This window comes from Ips typographus, linkage group LG1, assembly GCF_016097725.1.
Source record: "Ips typographus isolate SLU linkage group LG1, UJ_Ityp_2.0, whole genome shotgun sequence".
NCBI classification, from domain to species: Eukaryota; Metazoa; Arthropoda; class Insecta; order Coleoptera; family Curculionidae; genus Ips; species Ips typographus.
The window spans coordinates 1,715,278-1,741,545 of NC_138422.1; the positions used below are offsets into that span (position 1 = coordinate 1,715,278).

At 34.0% G+C, this 26,268-nt stretch overlaps 1 protein-coding gene across 11 annotated transcripts in view; it reads left to right on the forward strand.

The window, feature by feature from the left end:
- The window catches only part of spen (spen family transcriptional repressor split ends), a 92,722-nt gene that overhangs the window by 23,827 nt on the left and 42,627 nt on the right, over nt 1–26,268 (forward strand). For 7 of the 11 annotated variants that reach the window (XM_081991332.1, XM_081991312.1, XM_081991304.1 and 4 more), the window contains one exon: nt 1,965–2,039. The exons of 3 other annotated variants lie outside the window; for them this stretch is intronic. In XM_081991332.1, coding sequence (XP_081847458.1) covers nt 1,965–2,039 — 75 coding nt within the window. Of the gene's footprint in view, nt 1–1,225; nt 1,264–1,964; nt 2,040–26,268 lie in introns of those variants that run through there. One more of the 11 variants, XM_081991352.1, reaches the window with a different exon arrangement.

A 26,268-nucleotide genomic window follows, 5' to 3' on the forward strand; every position in this document is an offset into this window, starting at 1 on the left:
AGTTTTTGACATAGCAGACTTAAAAAACAATTATTACATTCTCCATACACTTAAAAATGTCATTCAAAGGCTTCTAGACATCTCAATGCTAAAAATTCGAGCATTTCTTAAAAATCTAAACTGTTTTTAATACTTTAAGGCTGTTTTTCAGGACTATCTTCACAAAGTTTTTGGGCTGAAAGCCAGTTTGTAACAAACACTGTTGATAGTCTTGAAAATGTCATTTCAAGCTTCTTCACTATTAAATTGACTTCTAGACTCAGAAGTGCAATGAATTGTAGCATTTCTAAGAAGTTCAAGACATTGAGGTATTGATCTTACTGAAATTATTGGTGAACAATGTAAGCACAACTAATTTTTAATTAAATTTCCTAACCTAAGTTTCAATTTTCTTTTTTTTTTGTAAAAAAAAGTCACAAAACAGAATGTTAGAAAATCGTATTTTATAGTTGAAAGGATGTCGACGCTTTTGGGCTGTGTAAAACTCTGAGTATTAATGATTTTACTGTTTTATACCCTCAGGGAGCAAATTAAAATCGAATTAACGCTAGCTAAAATATTCCCACAAACGTTGGCAACACTGGCTGGATAATTCTAAAAATAAGCCGGTACCGAGTCTAAAGCCCAAACGTGTTGCCGAGATAGCAACTTGAAAATATCGATTATCCACCCCCCCCAGGCCCATTCAGTAGGGAAGAATACATCATTTTACATTGTTAAGGGATGCGACGTTGCCTGTTGCTTTTGATCATCCCCTTTAGGAATAGAATGAATTTACTCTCCTTAAATTGTCTTTTTAATAGTTTCAAACTGACAATATTACGTCAGAAATGTTGACAGTTGACAGAAGTGTTAGAAGTGTGATTACTGCCATACCTATTGACTTAAAATTAGGAAAGTAGTGCTTTTATTGTCTTGGAAGTTGTCAAAAAGAATCAATGACAGTATTTAACTTGTCTCGTTAATGTTTTAAAATTGACAGAACTATGTCAGCAGTGTGATTACTATGTTATTGACTTAAAATTGTCAGGGGTTCTTATTTGAATTTGTCAGAAATGGTCTAAATATGTAATTTTTTTCTCTTAAAACTGTTCCTTGGTGGTTAAGAACTATTTTTACTGTTTTAGGTTGTCAAAATTGACTTACTGTCGAAAAACTTATACATATACTTATTATTGGTGTTTAAACAGTGTATTGTCTTCTTAACGAGACTTTTTGCTTTCAGGAAATTTGGAATATGGACGAAAATTCTAGAGGCGCTCTGTAAGAAAACTTGATGTTGAACATAAATGTTTTTTCTCTTTCTCTTTCACCCCCCACTACGCTCACAATCACACATTAAAACACGATTTTCTTTTTATTATTATTATTATTATTGATTATGAATTGATATATTGATTGATGAATGTTTTGTGTGTCCTCCAATCAAATTGTACTTTTTTTTTTTTGTATATCCACACCGTAACTTGCCTGCGAGACGTGTATGTGGTCAATGTTGAATGTTTTTATTTGGTCCACCCATTTATGCTGTGTTGCATGATTGTGTGTTTTTTTCCTGGAATATGCAACACATTATGGTCGCGATTTGACTGGTTTGGCGCCAGCGCCAATCGAACAAAAGCAAAGTGACATAAAGCTGGAGCACACATGTGCGACGTGTCCGCGTATTCGTCACATGACTTGGCATCCGATTATCAACGGGGAATAACGAAAATATTTATAATATTGTGACCATTATGTTGGACGACCTTCGCTACGGAGACGACCTTTACGCGTTTCACATTGGTTAGATAATGTTTTGTTTGTCGTTTTTTTTTTGTTGTTTAAACGAAAACTGTTCTAGATGTTTCCTAGAAGCGAAAAAAATGCGCTTTACCAGCATGAGATAGGGTTACAATGTGTATAAAAAAACCATCCATGTTGGACGAACAACGTAAACTGATCAGTTGTTTTTCTTTTTTCAGGTATGTTGTCCAATTGTATCATTGCAAGCATTGTCAGCAAAGCCATAACGTTACCGATGGTACGGACCCCATAGGGTAAGTACTGTCTTGTCCACACCTCATCAAATAATCCTCAAATCGAATGCGACGTTGCCGAATCCGGTCAAAATCGGAAAAGCGCTGATAGATTTCCAAAACGCGCGAGCGTCATTGTTGTGCCGTAAAACGCGCGCGCGTTTTCATAAAACGTTACGCGCAATCGTGCAGTGTGATTGGTGCCCTATTTGGATTTGAAAGCTGCCCATTGGATTTATATTGGATTTACCACAGTCACCGTGCTTATTGGAGGTTGGAATGGTGTTCCTATTGGATAAAATTGTGAGAGTGCAGTGTTGATGAAGGAATCTAAAAATCGCTTGGCTACGTTGTCATTTAATTTGAGGAGTTTTTTTTTTGGTGGGTGGGTGGGTGTTTGGCTTTGTTATTCATTGAGTACTTCTTTGTTATCTCAATTTAGATTAGTGTTTTTTGTTATTATTCGGGTGTTAATGGTCTTGGGGCACACCATGTAAACGTAGTAACTACTAAGGTTTTTGACCAATTTACTGCAGTACGTTGTTTGTCTTTAAACTACGATTTATATTTTTACTCACGACCAGTAGTATAAATAGCCAATTACGTATAGGTTTCAGTTACGTAATGACTCTTTTTATGCACAGTTTTAAGGTCAGCCCGAATGCATTGTTCATGCACTGAAAGTACTAAGTAGTACTGTGGTAAGTTAGGTTATATCGTCATATTTAAACCTCTGTGTGTGGTGGTAGCATTTTTTCCGAACCTTCCAAGGACACTCGGTATAGCAAATTAGCATTATTTTCTTAACTAGAAATTCTAAAATGCTCTTTTAAAATTACCCAGATGCAATTTGGGACACTGTATATTAGTCTATTTTGGAATTCTACACGAAATTCTGAATGTCCTACACATTCTCTACCTACGCATTTTAACAGTTTTTGATGAAAATCACATTTACTAATGCAGTTACAATGTGATAATACAGGATGAAAAAATGAAATACAGATGAAAGACATCAAAAACACTACAAAATCCATAGAGAAAGTTTTGAAAATTTGGCAACACAAGAAAGTTCAATCTAACTAAAATATTTTTAATGTTGCACTTCTCAAAACGTGTAGTTTCATATATCATTAGGTCTTTCGTAGTGAGACATTCTGTAGAAATTGGACATTGTGTTTTACTTTGTATTTTAAGAACTTTCTATTTACTATTTCTAAGTTTTTTGTTTTTTTTGTCTGATTTTTTAAAGTTAAATCGAGGGGTAAACCGCTGAGTACAATTTTGAACTAACCTAACCTAACCATACCCCCTAATTTCCTGAATTACCACGACTGGAGAATCAAAAAAAACCTTTTTTAAATTAAAAAAAAGTAAAAATAAGAAAATATGCGTGCAACGATTTAACCGGAAGTAGATATTAACTGCTGCTTAAATGGGACACCTTGTATATTATTGCATTTTTGGATTCTACGTCAAATTCATTAATGTCATACACTTTTCTTTATCTGTTTCTGAGATATTTACCGTTCTATGTGAAATTTCATATTTTCAGTCTCCAGAACAATAATTTTAATTTATACATATCAGGGAACGTTTTTTCTTCGTTTTTGTGTTTTTTCTAAGAGTGGGTGAAGAAAAACGATAAAATATATTATACAGGATGGTCAAAAAAACAGCTCAAGACGTCAGTTCTAAAAAAGACGTTTTCCAAATTTTACACTCCTTATTCTTATAACTTTGTCTGATTCTCTGTTCAAAATTAAGGTAAGTTTGTATTAGGTCACTTATTTAAAAAAATATTCTTTAAACTGATACTTTGAACCACCCTATAACTGTCAAAATAATCGAGTTATTGAAGGTTAAAATAGTAGCTGTCAAATTCCGTCAAAACTGTGAAACAACTCGTTTATTTGCAACACTTTGCATAGACTTTTATATGTCAATGGATAGAAAATATAATGGGCTTTCCAAAAATATGGCCGTTTGTGTTGATAGGGTGCTTCGTTTGGCCGCCAGAGGGCTGCAAAGCTAACTAAACGTTTTTCTTGACTGTAACCACTGTCACCACTTTTAAATCGGTCAGGTACGGCTTGATATTTGGCTTAAACCTAGCACAGTGAGTGTCAAATTTAGAGCCGTAGCAAAACTGTAGAAATAAAATTATTAAAGTCGATTTTCGCTTGCTCTAAGTGGCCAACATAACGCAAAACCCATTGGAATAGTGGTGGCTTTTCAGGCAAATTTGTCCCTTACGAAAATTGTCATTGGCAAAATCGGTTTTTCAAGAAATTTCTATGCATTACATCGTAGTAGACCTAGTAGCTGATGTAACCGTGTTTTCTTAATTTTCCAGGGTCAAATTAGCCCTAACCAGTCAAAAAGTGTTTCTGGGGCACTCTGCCTGTAAACCGTAAGTAACACGCGTATTTGTAACACTTTGTATATACTTTTATATGTCGATGGACAGCCAATGAAATGAGCTTTGTATTGACGTAGAAAAGTCGGTTGGTTAGTGGTACCGTTTAGCCACTAGAGGGCGTCAACTTTGACCAATTCTTTTGGTGTATCCTTTTGTTTAATATTCAAAAACCCGTTTAATTGCACTATTTTTGCTAGAGTTTTATACGTCAATGGAGAGCCAATGGGATGACCTTTCTAAAAAGTTTCGAACGCGGATTGATAGGTTAGACCGTTTGGCCGCTAGAGAGCGTCAAAGTTGACTATTTTTTTATGACTTTTTTCGTGCATTCTTTTGTTCAATCTTCAGTAACTCGTTTATTTGTACCATTTTTAGAGTGTTTTATACGTCAGTAGATAGCCAATGAAATGAGCTTTCTAACAGTCTCCCAATTTGAATGGATAGGTTAGACGGTTTGGCCGCTAGAGGGTCTCAAAGTTGATGGGTTAGGGGTACGGTTTTATCGCTACAGAACGTGAACATTTTTAAAATTTCATTCATTTTATTCCAACGGAATTAAGTAAAATTACCAAACTTTATTTACGTTTAAATTTGAATGGTAGAAATTATTTTATCAATTTTTTTCTTTTAATATAATTTAGTCGTTCCCAATTCTATTAATAGTTTTCAAAATACCTAAGTTTGTACACCATAATGCCCCAGCGGTTTACCCCTCGAGTTAAATAAGCACCCTTGAGAGCACTACTTTATTTTTGTTTGTTGAATTTAAGGTTGAATCAGCCTTAGAAATACTGTAAAAAGGTTTTAAAGCCTTTTCAAGCAGAAATTTTATGTAAATTAGTCGAATTAGAAAGTTTATTGATTCAACAACATCCAGGGTGTTTATTCCATCAAAATCTCGATCAAAAATTTGTGCCAAAACTGTAAAATAAAATAATTGGCAATATATGATGATTTGTTTTGTAAATAATAATTTTCTGAGGGGGTGGGATGATTGTTAGTTTACCAGACAATATCACTTAAAAAAAAAGCTTGCCTCCGACACTGTCTTTTTGACTTATTTTGTCCGGACTTATCCGCCTTGATGCTCCTTCTGTCAGCGTTCCATCCCGTAATCAAAACTCGAGCCCCCAGGACCGATTTCCATAAAAGGGGGGCGCCGTCATGTCTGGCTTACGTCTTTTTTATTTAAATTAACGGGGGCACCGAGAACGCTGCAGCCCCGTTAGTATCGTTTTTATGGCCACTTTTCCCCCCCAGGTCCTTTTCCTTTTTGTTGTTGTTTTCTCCACCGAGAGGACCGTTATGGCCGTCGCTCACTTTTAATGTCCCAAACGTCAGATCTTCGTCATAATCGTAAAATAAGGAAAAAAATCAGGAAAGTCGTTCGTTCTGAGATTGTTTTTTTCTTTTGCTTTATCATATTCAAGTGTGGGAGGAACGTAATCTACCGCAAATGCATTATGAAGAGAACCATCCTGTATGTGGTAGGGCTGTAATATCAACATATACGAAATTGCTATTACCGGAAGTGAACGTCCGGAAATAGAGTCAGCCATTCGTAAAACAACAAAGAGATTTGGTGGATGTTTTATCGTTCGGATTGATCCTCGTGCACTGCGTACATCAACTTTTACGACCCGATCAGGGGCGTAGCAAGGGCTTTTTGACCCTCCTTGCACCAAACAAAGCCAGACAGAATTTCCACTGGAAAGTTTATTTTGGAGTCGCCAGTTTAGGATCTGGATATATTTATTTAAAGTTATGTGTCGGTGCGTCTCAGCCGGTGCTAATTATAATCCGAATGTATAAATATCCTTCCAGTTTGAAATACACGTTTTAATTAGCCGGTTGTATGATCTCATGGTATAACAGTGGAACTATTGTACCGGTTCGATGTTGAATTGTCGGAATTCCCCATGGCTGTATCCATTTTAAGCTCGGTTTAATGTTTTTTCGGTGAGAAGTGTGTATTTCCTACATTTGTAGTGGATGAGGGCCTTTTTTTCTAATAATACTAACCTTATAAGCCCGATTAAAAGTTAAACTTCCTGTGCCGGGTTTGATTTCATGTGAGCATGATCAAACTAACTTTTAATCATATTTTTGTATCAAAAATACTAAAAAAAGCAAACAAGTGATTATGTGAACATTTGTTTACAAAAACATGTAAAATCCGAGGGGTAAACCACTGGGGCATTATAGTGTACAAACTGGAGGAATTAGTGGGTATTACTTATTAAGAATAAGTAGTTAAGTTTATTATTAATAAAATTAAAAAGATCTAAATTATATAATAAAAAAAATTATCATACAATATTTTTTTTTACATCTACCATTGAAATATAAACATAAATAAAACAAATAAAAAACACACACAAACAAAAGTTTGGTAATTTTAATGAAATCCGTTGGAAAACAAGGAAAAATTATGAATTTTGTAATTTTACTACTACCAAACCGTCTAACCTGTCAACTCAAATAGGGATATTTTTAGAAAGCTCATTTCATTGGCTATCTACTGACGTATAAAACTCTACTAAAAATGGTGCAATTAAGCGAGTTTTTAAGGATTAAACAAAAAGATACCCCAAAAAAATTGGTCAACGTTGACGCCTTCTAGCGAGCAAACGGCTAACCAATCGATTTTTATACGTCAATGGAAAGTTCATTTCATTGGCTGTCCATCGACATATAAAAGTATATACAAAGTGCTACAAATACACATGTGTTATTTACGGTTTAGTGACAGGATGCACCACAAACATTTTTTGACTGGTTAAAGGCTAATTTTACTATAGAAAATTAGAAAAACACGGTCACGTGACTTACTAGATCTACCACGACGTAGTGCTTGGAAGTTTGTTGAAAAACTATTTTTTGCAAATGGCAATTTTCGTAAAGGTCAAATTTGCCTGAAACACCGCCACTATCCTAATGGGTTTTGCGCGTTAGGATGGTTAGTTAGTGCAAGCGAAAATCGACCTTAATGATTGTATTTCTACCGTTTTGCTACTACTCTAGATTTGGTAATCATTGTGCTAGGTTTGTGCCAAATAAGGTCGTATCTGCCCGATTTAAAAAAAAAATCCTTTAAAGATATTAGAGCGGTAACAGTCAAGGAAAACATTTAGTTAGCTTTAGAGCCCTCTGGCGGCCAAACAAAGCAACCTATCAACACAAGCGGCCATGTTTTTTTGAAAGCCCATTTTATTTTCTATCCATTGACATATAAAAGTCTGTATATAAAGTGTTGTGTGTGACAATAAAGACAGTTTTGACTAAATTTGACAACTACTACTTTAACCTTCATTAATTCGGTTATTTTGACAGTTACAGGGTGGTTCAATGTATCAATTTAAAAAGTGATTTTTTTAAATAAATGGCGTAATACAAGCTTTTTTAATTTTTAACAGAGAATCAGACAGAATTATAAGAATGTGTTCCGTTTGAAAAACTAGACTTGCTGTCTTTTTTTAGAACTGATTTTTGACCACACTGTATTATATATTTTGACGTCTTTCTGCACTCATTCTTAGAACAAACCTTGTCTAACATGACAAAACACAAAAACCAAGAAAAAAACCCGATTCCTGATATGTACACCAAATATGTCTAGAATTTGACGTAGATTACAAAAATGAAAAAATATACAGGGTAGGTATCCCATTCCGGTTAATTCGTTGGAAGCATATTTTCTAATTTTCTAATTTCTTATTTTTTTAATTAAAATGGTTTTTTTAGACTTTCCAGTTGTGGTAATTCAGGAAGTTGGTGGGTATTGTTAGGCTAGGTTAGGTTAGGTTAGGTTAATTATTAGGAATTATTGGGCATTACTAGCATATTAGGAATTAGTGTACAAAATTTTACTTAGCAGTTTACCTCCCGGTAAAATCTAACTTAACCCATAAGTAAAAAGTCACATTGAATGATGAAAAAAATATCAAATTTTGAGCAAATAAGCAGAGCGAATGAGACATTGACACTTTGTCACCGTGTATTACCGAGAATGGTGTTTTCTGATCAACTGTCAAATTACGTAACAAAACATCCACTGTTCAGTGTGTTTAATTAGTTACTTTCTTGTCTGATATGGATAAAATTTGTACCCAGAATAAATTAAAGACAAAAAAGCATAATACATAATACAAGAAAAGCAACCAGATGTTTGCGTATTAATAATTTAATAATAGTTTTGTTATTTTTTAATTAAAACACATTAGTGTATTAAACAATTTGTTTCCCTAGTCAACAAAAATGTTTCAGAAATCTAGTGTAAAAGGAAAAACCATATTTTCATTATCAAATGAAATCGAGGGTTTAGATATCATGTTTTTTCTTTTCAAATTACTTATAGAAGAAGCCTGTTACTAAAATACTGAAATAACCATCTTTTTAGTGTAAAACAAAAAAGGAAAGGTAAAAATTTATTAAAAACTAGTTTTCCAGATGCCCATGTTACCAGCCTTGAGACACCCTGTACTCCCTGAACAATTTAAACAAGAAGACAGCACTGTATTTAGAAAAAAAAACTAGAAATGATCGAGGATTTGAAATGAAAATTTCGTTTACTAATGTTAGCCATAAAAATATTTTTATAATTACAGCGTTGTTATATCTACATGAAAATCAGAAGGTATTTTGGTTTGACGACCCTAGTAATTCAAATGTCAATTTTTGATTCATCTATTAGAACCTCAACAGCTTGGTCATTAGTTGCAATTCCAAAATCCATCAAAATATAACGCTCATAAGAAAAAGTAAAGTTGATGATGGTTGCCGAAAGCCAAAACTTCGGATTTGATATTCCCACATTACAGAGGACAAACGGTGAGAATGGCATGGTATGGACATTTATATGTCAATGGATAGCAAATGAACTGAGCTTTTCTAAACAACACTTCTTACTGACCATTTTTAGCAGGATCATGACGTTGATGACACCTACCAGCTAGCTATTTCAAGTCATCGATTGATCGGTGACGTCAAGAGATTTTCAAACACGAAACAGTTCTCTGATCAAAGAATCTTTTATTATAGATTGTGAGTCATCACTTATCACGCAAAGTCTCTTCAAATAAGATAGATTTTTAGTTCAAAAGTGTTGTTGGCAAGTTTTGTGTAACATACTACTGTGTTCAGACTCTAGCTGTAAAATATCAAGGAGAAATTCGCATTTTGACTGGAATGTCCAATGTTAATCTTCACTAGAAAGTCTTATCAACAGATTGTAAAAGAATCAAAAACGACAGCCAATTAAATGTTAACATCCAGAACATCAGATGCTTCCGTCTAATTGTTAAAACATCCACAGACACTGGAAGGTTATCAGAAGGTCGTTTAACTTTATTGCTGTATAAACAAAACCGCTCTAAATTTGTTTTGGTAACGGTTTTTGGTCTGTCTGCAACGCGCCTTGATATCAAGGCAAAAGATAATACCAAACGAATCAACCCCTGCTTATTATACATCTGGTGCGTCTAAATTAACACAGACAGCATCCTCGAACGTCTATTGTTCCATTCTTTTGCCTGATTCTAAAACTGTCCTTGAAACATCTTCTCTAACAATCCACTGGGGGACAAAAGAATCGAAAGTTTTTGGGTCGCAGGCAAAAAATCTGATTTACTGCTCCTCGTTTTTCCCTTCCGACATGCTGTGCAGAAGGTTGTCGTGGGATTTTTTTTTTACTGTACGTTTAGTTTCCTACAGTGTCGTAAATGCTAAATTACAGCACAGTGACTAGCTTGTTATTGGTTAGCTGCTTTTTTTGATCAATCACAAACTTCCCACTGTTTTGATTATGATTATGATTATTACCAGGAAAATTTGACCAGTAAATACGGTGTTTCTGGCAGTTCAAATTTTGACACCGCTTTTCTCCCTGACTGTATCAAATTTTTTACTGTTTTTTCAGGTTATTGGATAGGAAATTTAATGAGGATTTCAAAAATGTACTTGAAACTGTAATTTTTCCTACTCCAAGTGGATGTGACACTGTCTGTGTCAATTCAAACTTTAACAGCGATTTTTTCCCTGACTGTCCACGATTTTGTAGTGTTTTTTATGTCATCAGATAGGAAATTTAATGAGGATTTCAAAAATGTACTTGAAACTGTCATTTTTCCCACTCCAAGTGGGTTTTACACTGTCTGTGTCAATTCAAACTTTAACAGCGATTTTTTCCCTGACTGTCCACGATTTTGTAGTGTTTTTTTATGTCATCAGATAGGAAATTTAATGAGGATTTCAAAAATGTACTTGAAACTGTCATTTTTTCCACTCCAAGTGGGTTTTACACTGTCTGTGTCAATTCAAACTTTAACAGCGATTTTTTCCCGGACTGTCCACGATTTTGTAGTGTTTTTTATGTCATCAGATAGGAAATTTAATGAGGATTTCAAAAATGTACTTGAAACTGTCATTTTTCCCACTCCAAGTGGGTGTGACACTGTCTGTGTCAATTCAAACTTTAACAGCGATTTTTTCCCTGACTGTCCACGATTTTGTAGTGTTTTTTTATGTCATCAGATAGGTAATTTAATGAGGATTTCAAAAATGTACTTGAAACTGTCATTTTTCCCACTCCAAGTGGGTGTTACACTGTCTGCGTCAATTCAAACTTTAACAGCGATTTTTTCCCTGACTGTCCACGATTTTGTAGTGTTTTTTTATGTCATCAGATAGGAAATTTAATGAGGATTTCAAAAATGTACTTGAAACTGTCATTTTTTCCACTCCAAGTGGGTGTTACACTGTCTGTGTCAATTCAAACTTTAACAGCGATTTTTTCCCTGACTGTCCACGATTTTGTAGTGTTTTTTTATGTCATCAGATAGGAAATTTAATGAGGATTTCAAAAATGTACTTGAAACTGTCATTTTTTCCACTCCAAGTGGGTGTTACACTGTCTGTGTCAATTCAAACTTTAACAGCGATTTTTTCCCTGACTGTCCACGATTTTGTAGTGTTTTTTATGTCATCAGATAGGAAATTTAATGAGGATTTCAAAAATGTACTTGAAACTGTCATTTTTCCCACTCCAAGTGGGTGTTACACTGTCTGCGACAATTCAAACTTTAACAGCGATTTTTTCCCTGACTGTCCACGATTTTGTAGTGTTTTTTTATGTCATCAGATAGGTAATTTAATGAGGATTTCAAAAATGTACTTGAAACTGTCATTTTTCCCACTCCAAGTGGGTGTGACACTGTCTGTGTCAATTCAAACTTTAACAGCGATTTTTTCCCTGACTGTCCACGATTTTGTAGTGTTTTTTTATGTCATCAGATAGGTAATTTAATGAGGATTTCAAAAATGTACTTGAAATTGTCATTTTTCCCACTCCAAGTGGGTGTGACACTGTCTGTGTCAATTCAAACTTTAACAGCGATTTTTTCCCTGACTGTCCACGATTTTGTAGTGTTTTTTTATGTCATCAGATAGGAAATTTAATGAGGATTTCAAAAATGTACTTGAAACTGTCATTTTTCCCACTCCAAGTGGGTGTGACACTGTCTGTGTCAATTCAAACTTTAACAGCGATTTTTTCCCTGATTGTACCAAATTTTCTACTGTTTTTTCAAGTTATTGGATAGGAAATTTAATGAGGATTTCAAAAATGTACTTGAAACTGTCATTTTTCCCACTCCAAGTGGGTGTGACACTGTCTGTGTCAATTCAAACTTTAACAGCGATTTTTTCCCTGACTGTCCACGATTTTGTAGTGTTTTTTTATGTCATCAGATAGGTAATTTAATGAGGATTTCAAAAATGTACTTGAAACTGTCATTTTTCCCACTCCAAGTGGGTGTGACACTGTCTGTGTCAATTCAAACTTTAACAGCGATTTTTTCCCTGATTGTACCAAATTTTCTACTGTTTTTTCAAGTTATTGGATAGGAAATTTAATGAGGATTTCAAAAATGTACTTGAAACTGTCATTTTTCCCACTCCAAGTGGGTGTGACACTGTCTGTGTCAATTCAAACTTTAACAGCGATTTTTTCCCTGACTGTCCACGATTTTGTAGTGTTTTTTTATGTCATCAGATAGGTAATTTAATGAGGATTTCAAAAATGTACTTGAAACTGTCATTTTTCCCACTCCAAGTGGGTGTGACACTGTCTGTGTCAATTCAAACTTTAACAGCGATTTTTTCCCTGACTGTCCACGATTTTGTAGTGTTTTTTTATGTCATCAGATAGGAAATTTAATGAGGATTTCAAAAATGTACTTGAAACTGTCATTTTTCCCACTCCAAGTGGGTGTTACACTGTCTGCGTCAATTCAAACTTTAACAGCGATTTTTTCCCTGACTGTCTACGATTTTTTAGTGTTTTTTTATGTCATCACATAGGAAATTTAATGAGGATTTCAAAAATGCACTTTAAACTGTCATTTTTCCCACTCCAAGTGGGTGTTACACTGTCTGTGTCAATTCAAACTTTAACAGCGATTTTTTCCCTGACTGTCCACGATTTTGTAGTGTTTTTTATGTCATCAGATAGGAAATTTAATGAGGATTTCAAAAATGTACTTGAAACTGTCATTTTTCCCACTCCAAGTGGGTGTGACACTGTCTGTGTCAATTCAAACTTTAACAGCGATTTTTTCCCTGACTGTCCACGATTTTGTAGTGTTTTTTTATGTCATCAGATAGGTAATTTAATGAGGATTTCAAAAATGTACTTGAAACTGTCATTTTTCCCACTCCAAGTGGGTGTGACACTGTCTGTGTCAATTCAAACTTTAACAGCGATTTTTTCCCTGATTGTACCAAATTTTCTACTGTTTTTTCAAGTTATTGGATAGGAAATTTAATGAGGATTTCAAAAATGTACTTGAAACTGTCATTTTTCCCACTCCAAGTGGGTGTGACACTGTCTGTGTCAATTCAAACTTTAACAGCGATTTTTTCCCTGACTGTCCACGATTTTGTAGTGTTTTTTTATGTCATCAGATAGGTAATTTAATGAGGATTTCAAAAATGTACTTGAAACTGTCATTTTTCCCACTCCAAGTGGGTGTGACACTGTCTGTGTCAATTCAAACTTTAACAGCGATTTTTTCCCTGACTGTCCACGATTTTGTAGTGTTTTTTTATGTCATCAGATAGGAAATTTAATGAGGATTTCAAAAATGTACTTGAAACTGTCATTTTTCCCACTCCAAGTGGGTGTTACACTGTCTGCGTCAATTCAAACTTTAACAGCGATTTTTTCCCTGACTGTCTACGATTTTTTAGTGTTTTTTTATGTCATCACATAGGAAATTTAATGAGGATTTCAAAAATGCACTTTAAACTGTCATTTTTCCCACTCCAAGTGGGTGTTACACTGTCTGTGTCAATTCAAACTTTAACAGCGATTTTTTCCCTGACTGTCCACGATTTTGTAGTGTTTTTTATGTCATCAGATAGGAAATTTAATGAGGATTTCAAAAATGTACTTGAAACTGTCATTTTTTCCACTCCAAGTGGGTTTTACACTGTCTGTGTCAATTCAAACTTTAACAGCGATTTTTTCCCTGACTGTCCACGATTTTTTAGTGTTTTTTTATGTCATCAGATAGGAAATTTAATGAGGATTTCAAAAATGTACTTGAAACTGTCATTTTTTCCACTCCAAGTGGGTTTTACACTGTCTGTGTCAATTCAAACTTTAACAGCGATTTTTTCCCTGATTGTACCAAATTTTCTACTGTTTTTTCAGGTTATTGGATAGGAAATTTAATGAGGATTTCAAAAATGTACTTGAAACTGTCATTTTTCCCACTCCAAGTGGGTGTGACACTGTCTGTGTCAATTCAAACTTTAACAGCGATTTTTTCCCTGACTGTCCACGATTTTTTAGTGTTTTTTTATGTCATCGGATAGGAAATTTAATGAGGATTTCAAAAATGTGCATAAACATATGATTTGGTCTTTCCAAGTGGGTTTTACAGGCGATTTTGTCCCTGACTGTCCTTTAAGCCGTGTTCAAATTTCAGATCACAATTTTACTGAATTGTACATTTATTGCACCAAACCAGTTTTTCCTAAATAACTCAAAAACTGTGAAAGTTACAAAAAAAATGTCAGATACCAAAAATGTTCCTAATCAATTCCTTAACCCAGCACCGTAAGTTTGAAGGTCCGTTTTTGCTTCCCGTATACAGGGTGTGCAAGCAAAGTATAGTGGTTTACTATTTTTGTCACCCTGTACGCAATTTTTAAGATAGAGTTTCTTACTGTACACTATTAGAAAGAATAGCTCAAAACGGTTCTTTTAAGTGGTTGAATCACCCTGAACTCCCAAAAATAACTGAGTTACAGAGTGTTCAAATTTTAAATCACAATTTCAACTGATTTGAAAATTTGTTGCTCCAAACCAGTTTTTGCTAAGTAACTCAAAAACGGTAAAAGTTACAAAAAAAATTCCAGATACCAAAAATGTTCCTAATCAATTCCTTAACCCAGCACCGTAAGTTTGTAGGTCCGTTTTTGCTTCCCGTATATAGGGTGTGCAAGCAAAGTATAGTGGTTTACTGTTTTTGTCACCCTGTACGCAATTTTTAAGATAGCGTTTTATACTCTACACCGTTAGAAAGATAAGCTCAAAACGGTTCTTTTAAGTGGTTGAATCACCCTGAACTCCCAAAAATAACTGAGTTACAGAGTGTTCAAATTTTAAACCACAATTTCAATTGATTTGAAAATTTGTTGTTTCAAACCAGTTTTTGCTAAGTAACTCGAAAAATTTGAAAGAGAGCAAAAATGTTCGTCAAGAACTGCTTAATTATCCGTAGAAGTTTCTCAGAAAAGTGTAGTGATTCAGATTTATGACATTTCAAATTAATGACAGCCATGGCAGGAAAATGATGTCTTACTTATTATGATGAAGTTACTGGTAAGATTTGTACATTTTCCTATCACACTGAATTTTGCTTCATCTTACCGGTCACGGTAAATTTACGCCCATCATTAACATGTAGACTCATAAAACAGCATTATTCGCGATTTGTTTGCTTTTTGCCGGTAACCTCAAAGTAATTATTCCGTTTCTGGTCGAGTGGTATAAAATTTAATTTTATTCCGCCTTTCTACGCCCAGAAAAACAACTCCGGTCCAAGAAAAAAATGTATTGAATCACCGATGCGTGTAGCACGACCCGGCAACTACGCCATTTTGACCACGTTGCCGCACTTTTCTAAAAATTCCCAAAAACCTGACCAGTTGGACACGTAAGTGGTTACCATGTTTGGTGAACTGACGTCATAGACGTGTGCGAACCATTCAAAAACGCCTTTTTTGTTTGGCGAGGACAACGCGGAAGGTGATTTACATCAGATTTCTAGCTTTAGATTACCTCGAACGACACCCACATATTATTATATGAAACGCAGAAAAGCAGTCGATAATCAAATTTTACGTAACGACGTAAATGAGGGAGTTGCGTAACTTCCATCTGTGTAACCTCGTCCGAGAAAACTGAATTGCGTCAATATAATTATGGTCAAACATCGTGTATGTGTAACATTCCCATAATTTGTATTCGAGTTTTGTTTAGGAAAAGTTTTGTCAATTAAGATTTGTTGCCAAACTTACTTAAAGTGCTAAATTTGATCATTCCTATGAATTTAACATCTGCCAACTGTTCAAGACCTTTCAGGACTAAACAGGGTGTTTTACGAGTTTTGTATAGAAGTATAAAAAAAAATCGTGTTGTTATAGGTTAGGTTTGGTCAGTAAAGTAGTATGTTAATGTAGCAACATCCTCGGAAAGATCGAAAATACTTTAAAGAAAGTTTTTTGAAAGTAAACCAAAAACACGTGAATGGAGTGGAAAAAGCAGTCAAATTAAATTGAACGTAATAAGCCAACAGACATTTTTATGACACAATTGCAAAAAAAAATTAGAAAAAATCAGGATTTGTTAAATAAAATAGTGCAAAGAGATAGAAAATACTGTTCTAAAATGTCAAAAATTATTGTTTGAAAAAGAAAACCAAAAGTATACAGGGTGTCCCTGAAAGGTGCGGAAAAAATACTACCACAAATTCTTGAGGCTTAAATATGTATATATCAGTCCAAAAGTCGATAATTTCGAAGATACAGAGTGTCAAAAGTTCAATTTGGTTTTAGTTTTTCGGATATATATTTTTTAATAATTGTATTGTCTTATCACAAAATTCGGTCAAGAGGGGTTTTGTGGTGTGAAAAATTGCCACCTATGACACCTTGTACACATTTAAAACCAAATAACTTTTTTAAGTAACCCTGTATTTCATTTTTGATTTTTGTTTTCCAATGTCTTTTATCTACAAAAGGTATACATGGTAAGAGCTGATTTGGGCAGTCGTTTTTGGATTTAATGTCCAGAAGATTATGGAAACGTATCCAAACTGGAATTGACGTTTTGAAAAATGATGACGAAATCCTACAGATAATCATATTTAATTTTTTAAAACGTTTGTAGACACGAAAATGGAAGTCATTTTGAACATTTCTTGGAAGCTTTTTTTACATTAGTTTGTTTAAATTTTTGGTGTTCTCTCTTATCAGGTATCATTTTTACTAAATAATAATATTAACAACACATTTAATGTATTTTTTTTACTTTTTAGTGAGTTATTTTAATTAAACCCTTACGGTTTAAATTGTGCTAAATTTTTTCAATAATAATTTAGACCTGGACATCATGAAGCACATTTTTTAAATCCAGATATCTCAAAAACGCCTGCCCAAATCAAATCTTATCACTTATACCTTTTTTAGGTAAAAGACAGGGTTTAACATTTTACAAGGAAAACGAGAGCAGATTTGAATTTTTCACACCACAAAACATCTCTTTGCCGAATTTTGTGACAATGAATTATTAAAAAAAATATGACGGAAAAACTAAAACCAAATTAAACTTTTGACACTCCGAAATTATAGACTTTTGGACTGAGGTAAGTTGGGTTATATCTTCATATTTTAGCATCAAGAATTTTTAGGTAGCATTTTTTCCTCACCTTTCAGGGACACCCTGTATAAGCGAAAATGCATTAACAAAAACGATTTATCAAGACAATTTCACGAGTTTCTACCATTCTGACAATAATTGATATTATTAAAGTTTATTTGGATGTATAGGAAGTTATTGCATAATAAGTTCAGTTACAAAAATGTATAGGTAATTCATATCAGTGACATTTTGACATTTGAGTAAGCTTTGTTAGAACAACCAATCCATCCATAATTATTACAAAAAAGTAAAAAATGCATAAGTGTCATTCTACCGTAAGGGATGTACAGTTGGTCGTTTGTAGATTATTATCAAGCCCTCTACAGGGTGATTCTAAAATTGGAGCTTTCCTTTCACCTGCGAATAGGGCTTCAAAAAATAGGTTTTTTTTCGTTTGAAGCTTTTTTGAAATATGAACAATAACGAAGATACAGGGTGTTTACTATCGACTTTTATAGCATTTTTTATCATCTTTTTAACGATATATAAAAAATCTAGATTGGAGAACAAATTACAGCGTCACAAGGCTTCAAACCTGGCAACAACGCTGGAAACTCACAAAAAGTGACACAATTTTCGAATTGAAATTTCTCAAAAACTGAAAAAGTTATAAAATTTGCTTAACCGACATTTTGTAACAATTTTCATCCTCTTTCTAATGATATATAAAAAATCTAGATTAGAGTGCAAATTACAGCTTCACAAGGCTTCAAACCTGGCAACAACGCTGGAAACTCACAAAAAGTGACACAATTTTCGAATTGAAATTTCTCAAAAACTGAAAAAGTTATAAAATTCGCTTAACCGACATTTTGTAACATTTTTCATCCTCTTTCTAATGACATATAAAAAATCTAGATTGGAGTGCAAATTACAGCTTCACAAGGCTTCAAACCTGGCAACAACGCTGGAAACTCACAAAAAGTGACACAATTTTCGAATTGAAATTTCTCAAAAACTGAAAAAGTTAGAAATTTTGCTCAACCGACATTTTGTAACATTTTTCATCCTCTTTCTAATGATATATAAAAAATCTAGATTGGAGTGCAAATTACAGCTTCACAAGGCTTCAAACCTGGCAACAACGCTGGAAACTCACAAAAAGTGACACAATTTTCGAATTGAAATTTCTCAAAAACTGAAAAAGTTAGAAAATTCGCTCAACCGACAGTTTGTAACATTTTTCATCCTCTTTCTAATGATATATAAAAAATCTAAATTGGAGTGCAAATTACAGCTTCACAAGGCTTCAAACCTGGCAACAACGCTGGAAACTCACAAAAAGTGACACAATTTTCGAATTGAAATTTCTCAAAAACTGAAAAAGTTATAAAATTTGCTTAACCGACATTTTGTAACAATTTTCATCCTCTTTCTAATGATATATAAAAAATCTAGATTAGAGTGCAAATTACAGCTTCACAAGGCTTCAAACCTGGCAACAACGCTGGAAACTCACAAAAAGTGACACAATTTTCGAATTGAAATTTCTCAAAAACTGAAAAAGTTATAAAATTCGCTTAACCGACATTTTGTAACATTTTTCATCCTCTTTCTAAAGATATAAAAAAAATCTAAATTGGAGTGCAAATTACAGCTTCACAAGGCTTCAAACCTGGGAACAACGCTGGAAACTCACAAAAAGTGACACAATTTTCGAATTGAAATTTCTCAAAAACTGAAAAAGTTGGAAAATTCGCTCAACCGACAGTTTGTAACATTTTTCATCCTCTTTCTAATGATATATAACTCACAAAAAGTGACACAATTTTCAAATGTGTGTTGATAGGAAATAACCTTTAGTTAGTTAAAATTAAGTTAAAGTAATTTTTTATTTTCGTTTTTTCAGTAAAATTTGGACACTCTGTATCTTCGTTATTGTTCACATTTAAAAAAAAAATATTTAACCTTGAACCTTGTTTTTTGAAGCCCTATTCGCAGGTGAAAGGAAAGCCCCAACTTTGGAATCATCCTGTATAACCACTCTGATGAGCCATAATATGACGAAACGCGTCAGTCGGTTGGGATTGATTACCAATAAACAAAACCTCACATTACCATATATCAACAATTATCGGTTAAGTCATTTCAATTTTTTGATATTCAGTCACGTGACAAAAGTTAGTGGATGACAAAGGTTCAGTAAAAAGTATGTTATCAAGATAATAATTAAGACAGAACGGTTGTATCTTAGAAACCAAAAATGATACAGGTTTCGCAATTATTTTTTTTTTTGCATCTTCAGGACTCAACAAGCAAATGCAGAAAATGGATAAGTAACACACATCTAATTTTCTCTCTTAGATGTGTGTAATAAATGAGATTTTTCGACCTCATGTTAGTTCAGCCTTGCCAAAATAAAGATGACCTCGAAATTTATAACAACATCTAGATACGTTTCCAAATAATAATTCCGCTATCTGTACACCAAATTTACATAAAAACGTCGCATAAACGATTTCTATCAAAATCCGCTTGCTCATTTCGCTTACAATTTATCAAGTTTAAAAGTACCAGATAGTGGTGATGTTTACAAGCTGATTAAGAGCTCCAAAATTGTTTTTCGTCTCTATTCCGAAAACACAGGTTGTTGTAAACACGCCAGATTTGATTTCACTTTTTTAAGTGCGACGTTGTCGCGAGTCAAGGACCCGGCAACGTTGCATGCAATACGTGATTCGTAAGCCGAAATACATCCGGTATGGTGTTATTATTCGTTTTTTTTTATACAGGAAGGGGGAAGAAGTTATCCAAGTGGAAACACAACAAAACAAACCCTCTTTCTAATGATATGTCGAAACCTAAATTTAATTTCAAGGTGTACGGTTTCGACCCTTTACAAAGGAAAATTAACTAAAAATATGCTGTTCGTTTGCCACGTTGACATATTTACATTTCATGAGACTAACAAATCTTGTCCAAATTTCCAAAGAAACAGTTTCTTCAAAACATCTTCTAAAAACCTCAAAAAAGTTTTAAATATCAATGTGTATTGGGTATTTCCAAGTTTGGGTTAACTTTCAACAACAAACTAATTTTTGTCCTAATTTTGGTTACTTTTTCTATTTGTCTCTGTTTCTTGTTTTTTTGCCCTATAAAAGCAACCTAATAGTCAGTACAGACAAATTCGTTGAAGTTGTCATATGTAATAATTTTATTTCCGTTTTATTGATGATTTGTTTGATTTAACCTTTTAACAACCAAATATTTGCCAGGTGGGATATAGAAAATACAGGAAAAGTCTAGTTACAGTGTACTTTACTTTGATGAACGTTTATTACATTTACAAGTATATTTTTAATTATTTACACATATAAATTTCAAAAATGTTTTTGCTGCACTTTTTTATTATCATCATAAGCAGTTCCTACAAAAAAAAAATATTGAAAAAAACTATTTCTTTGCAGAATGTTATTCGAATTTTATACGTTTTGCAGATCCGTAAATAATTGACTAACTCAAAAACCACTTTCCTGGCACTTTTTGTACCTACACTAATTCCTAATAGGCCAGTAATGCCCGCTAATTTCTTGTAATGCCCAGTAATTTGTAATAATTAACCTAACCTAGCCTAACAATACCCACTAACTTCCTGAATTATCACAACTGGAAAGTCTAAAAAAACGTTTTTTAATTAAAAAACTAAAAATAAGATAATATGCGTGCAATATATTTTTTAATTTTTTTACTCTACGTCCAATTCTAGACATATTTTGCGTATTAATGTTATATACCTATCAATATCCGTTTTTGAGATATTTACCATTTTATGTGAAATTTGATATTTTTGGTCTCCAAAACATTTTTAATTTATACATATCAGAAAAGGTTTTTTTTCTTGGTTTTTGTGTTTTGTCATGTTAGACAAGGTTTGTTCTAGGAATCGGATACGGCCCTGATATTTGGCACAAATCTAGCACAATGATTGCCAAATCTAGGGTAGTAACAAAACTGTAGAAATACAATCATTAAGGTCGATTTTCGCTTGCGCTAACTGGCCAACATAACGCAAAACCCATTAGGATAGTGGCGGTGTTGCAGGCAAATTTGACCCTTACGAAAATCGTCATTTTCAAAAAGAGTTTTTCAAAAAATTTCCAAGCATTACGTCGTGGTAGATTTAGTAAGTCACGTGATCGTGTTTTCCTAAATTACTACAGTCAAATTAGCCTTTAACCAGTCAAAAAGTGTTTGTGGTGCATCCTGTCACTAAACCGTAAATAACACACGTGTATTTGTAGCACTTTGTGTATACTTTTATATGTCGATGGACAGCCAATGAAATGAGCTTCCCATTGACGTATAAAAATCGATTGGTTAGCCGTTTGCCCGCTAGAGGGCGTCCACGTTTTTTAAGGTATCTTTTTGTTTAATTCCCAAAAACTCGCGTAATTTCACTATCTTTGGTAAATTTTTATACGTCAATGGACAGCCAATGAAATGAGCTTTCTAAAAACATCCCTATTTGGGTTGATAGGTTAGACGGTTTGGCCGCTAGAGGGCGTCAAATTTGACCAATTTCCTTATCACTTTTTTGATGCATCTTCTTGTTTAATCCTCAAATACTCGCTTAATTGCACTCTTTTTGGTAAAGTTTTATACGTCAATGGATAGCCAATGGAATGAGCTTTCTAAAAATTCTCCAACTGGGGTTAATAGGTTGGACGTTTTGGCTACTAGAGGGCGTCAAAGTTGACTCATTTTTTCATGCCATTTTTTGGTGCATCCTTTTGTTTAATCGTCAATAACTAGCTTATTTGCTACACTTTGTATAAGCTTTTATATGTCAATGGATAGCTAATGAAATGAGCTTTTTATTGACGTATAAAAGTTGATTGATTAGTTGTACGGTTTCGCCACTAGAGACAGTCAAAATTTTAGAAAGTAAAATTACAAAATTCATAATTTTTCCTTGTTTTCCAACGGATTTCATTAAAATTACCAAACTTTATTTATTTTATTTATGTTTATATTTCGATGATATGTGCCACACTAATTCCTACCCCTCGAGTTCAACATTCAGTTTTATATCAACAAAAGGCTTCTAAAATATTTTTCTATATTAAGTACAAACTTCAAAGAAGTCAATCTGACCAACTTTATGACAAACTGTGACGTGAATAAGTATCAAAAAGTTCAAATTACTTAATAGGGAAAATCTTTTAAAGGGGCTTTTTGTTAGGCTACAAAATCTAATTTTGCCCTAACTTGAAGTTTTTTTGTATCAAATAAGCTAGATTGCCATGGTGGGGCTCAAAAAACAGACACCCTGTATAGGTTTCTCAAGTTAAATAAACAACCCGAGAACGAGAGTTATAACTTTTTAAAAAATCCTATATTCCACTAAAATAATAAGCAGAATGATTATTTCATTCATTATTTTCCATTTGCAACTTGTTTTTTCACTACTTCATATTACCACAATTATTGTATTTTCTATTCGTGTCTTCAAAAACCTCCTACGGTCGGACCTAAAACTGCTTTTCGCGTTCGACCCAAACGCGCCCAACCGCTCAAACCTACTTTCTCTACCAGTTCTGAAGAAAAATTTATTATACTATCGTGTATAACCGGGTATCCCCTTTAGACACACCGAAACAGTCGCCCAGCTGCGTCGTCGCCGCCGTTCCTGCCACGGCACCGCCTTCACCGCTCTGGGCCACCGCGCAACGTTGCCGGCAACCCTCCCCCCCATGCCGTTCCGAGCCATGCGTGACGTCACACCCGGCCAGCCTTGTTGATTTATAATGAGAAACAAAACACACCGCACAGAACCTGCTGCGATATCGACATGGGCGCCGTTCCGTAAATATGAATTAGTTTTCCTGGAGGTCTTTGCGTTTTTGTTTTGTTCTCTTTCTTTTTGTTGGTTACCAGTTTTACTAGAAGATGCAAATAAAATTAAACTTAAAACTCCTTATTTCTGTCAATCGGGGTTGGTTGAGGCCGTCCGGCAACGCCGCTACGGCACTTGCTTTCGCAAGGCACGGCACAAATTTTAATGGCCGCCTTAGCTGACTCATCACTACTACCCGTTCTGAAAACGTCGATACGTTGTTTTTGCTTGTGGCAAGCGTAAAGGGCCGATAGTCGGAAAATGGGAGTTGTTTTCCCATTGAAATAACAATGTTCTGTTGATTTAAGGCTGCGGTATCTGAGCGAAGAATAATATTGAAGAAAAGCGTCGCTTTCCCAACTAAACGTAAGTGGGAAATAGCTGAGGGTTGAAATTATTCACCCTACTATAGTTTTGTTGATACAGTATCTACATTGCTGTTGCATTTGTAAAGACGCCTGGTTAGTAATAAACTAGAATCCTTGAAATTAGTTATGGTTTTTTTTATCTCAAACATGAATGACTGGCCTAGTTAATAGCAATAAACAACTAGAGATGTATAAGGTATCGATTTCAGTTTGTTTATTGATTACTTGTAAAGATTAAGCATCCACAAATTTTACGTTTTCTTCAGAAAATTGCGATAAAAATCCTTAAAATGTACGATAATTTGATGGAAGAACCACACTTCACAAGACAGGAAATCAGCTGTGTCGGTTCGATGTTGCCAAATGATCTACATAACCTCGAAAACTGCATCTACTAAAAACCAAAATAATGCTTGGCAACCTAGTGCTAACCGTAGTGGCCGATTCGTATAAGTGTCAATATTTGTTTATTGCAAATTTAGGATAAAAGACTAACCAAGTGCGAAAGTGATTCATCCACCCTTCTTGTAAACAAAGAAAAAAGGCGGCAATTATGCTCTAACCCACCGCCCTCTATACTAGAAAGCCTAAAACGTCACTTTTAATGGCGGCCTTAGCGGTTTTCGTTTTATACACAAATGTATGCAGATACAGTAAGAAATATGAATTTTTTTATTATTTTGTTTAGTTGAGTGCAAGTTGTGAGTGGAAAATCAAATAAAGGTTCATTCCTGATCCAGATATGTATAGATAGAGCTTTTTATACACAATCAAGTCCAGCCTAAACAAATTGGTTAGAACATTTGTCCTGGAAAGTACAACACACAGTAAACTAGTTTAAACACTGTTCAGTGTAAGAAAATCTGTAAATCCTTGAAACTCGGTAAGCAAAATTGGTAAATGGTTCTTATGTTATTACCAAGAACATTCATTCAAAATTATTTTTGTTGCTGATGAAGGATGCTTTAAAATGTAACTCACATACCTGTGCATGTAACAAGTACCTAATAAGTTTACTGTACTAGAAAGCACTTGTACCTACCATTGAGTGTAGTGTTGGAGTAAAATCATCCCACTTCAAAGTGTTCCATCACTGTTGAGTTAGATCCGGTTTTTTGTAAAGTAAAAAACTGACACGGTTGGGCTTTTTCCTGAATTGCTGTTACAATGTGGATGGAAAACCTTACGAACGGCCGCAAACAAAAATAACTTACGCAAATAACCTAAAGTCTTGATTTTAAACCGTAAAAATGCATCTAATCCTCAAAAAACTCAATTTCCACAATACAAACCAACGCAAACTGTCACCACTATTTCCGCCATATTAGGCAGTGTCTAACCTCATAATTGAAGGAACATTGAATGACATCTGAAGTTGACGTACATACTGTCAAGTATCAGTTATCCGCTGTGAATTATGCGACGTTGTCAGACGCTTTTTTCTTTTCGTTATTAATATGTAATACTTTAACTGAATTTTATTGTTTTTATTCATAAAAATATGTTTCCTAGCTTAAATATCTGATTAGTATAGGTGGCAAAGCTTGTTTTTATAAATTGTAGTAGTAGACCTGAGAACTGTTATTAACGTCATTTATTGATATCACAGACAGTTTTTCCTTATTTGAATGATTTTGAGAGATCTTAAAAACTAAATTAATGCAACGTCTTGTAGGATTATTGGATTCTACTCAAAATCTAAAATACTAAATTAGTAAAATCCTTTCCAAAAACTTGAATTGTGATTATAAGACGTTTAAGATTATAAATAAGAAGCAGAATGGAACCAATAACAATTTTTAATGGTTTTTAAGGAAGAAACCCAACAAAGCCTTCATTCCTAAGTAAATAAACTTGATAAACGACAAAACTTTTAAAACCCTAATAATGTAGTCTTAATTAGACTGACAATATGATGTGATATTGTGTTATGTCTTTGTAGAGTCTATATACATTTTTATTTTTATTTTTACTTTTACTGTCATCATGTTGTAAAGCATCCATACGCTAAATAAATAAATAAACTGACAATATCACAATTCTAGTTAATATGGTACCACAAAATTGTCGTCAAAGATATTCTTGTAGATATCAAATATCTATTCTGTCGATACCAAAACCTCTCTAATTTAACAGGAAACCCGTAACAGGAAAATCGAGCTTTGTTACTTCTGTTCTTTGAGATTTAGTCTCACGTGACCAAGGTCCGGGGTGTGTAATTACGTTTTGCAATATACCAACGACTTTTCGTTCACAACAGTATCGATTGCACAATTATTTTGACTTGGTTTCGGGTTCTGCTCGTCATAGTGACGAACCTTCAAAAGTTGTTTTCGTGTTGAACGTTATTTAAGTAACCCACGCACCTTGATCGCTTGATTTCGTTTGCAACGTCGACTTTCTATACTGCTTAATTAAGTTTCTTGACCGTCATATTTTATAATAACATTTAGTGCCGGAAATCTGACTAAAAAACATAAAATTATCATATTAAAATTTAGCTTATTGTGTGTCAGTGTATGCCTATGGAAAGGTTTTTGTATAGTGACTTAGCTTGGTAGGTAATAAATAAACAAAATTCCTATAGGCTTCCCTATCAAAATACACGTCTGTCTATAAGGATTATAAATTAAATG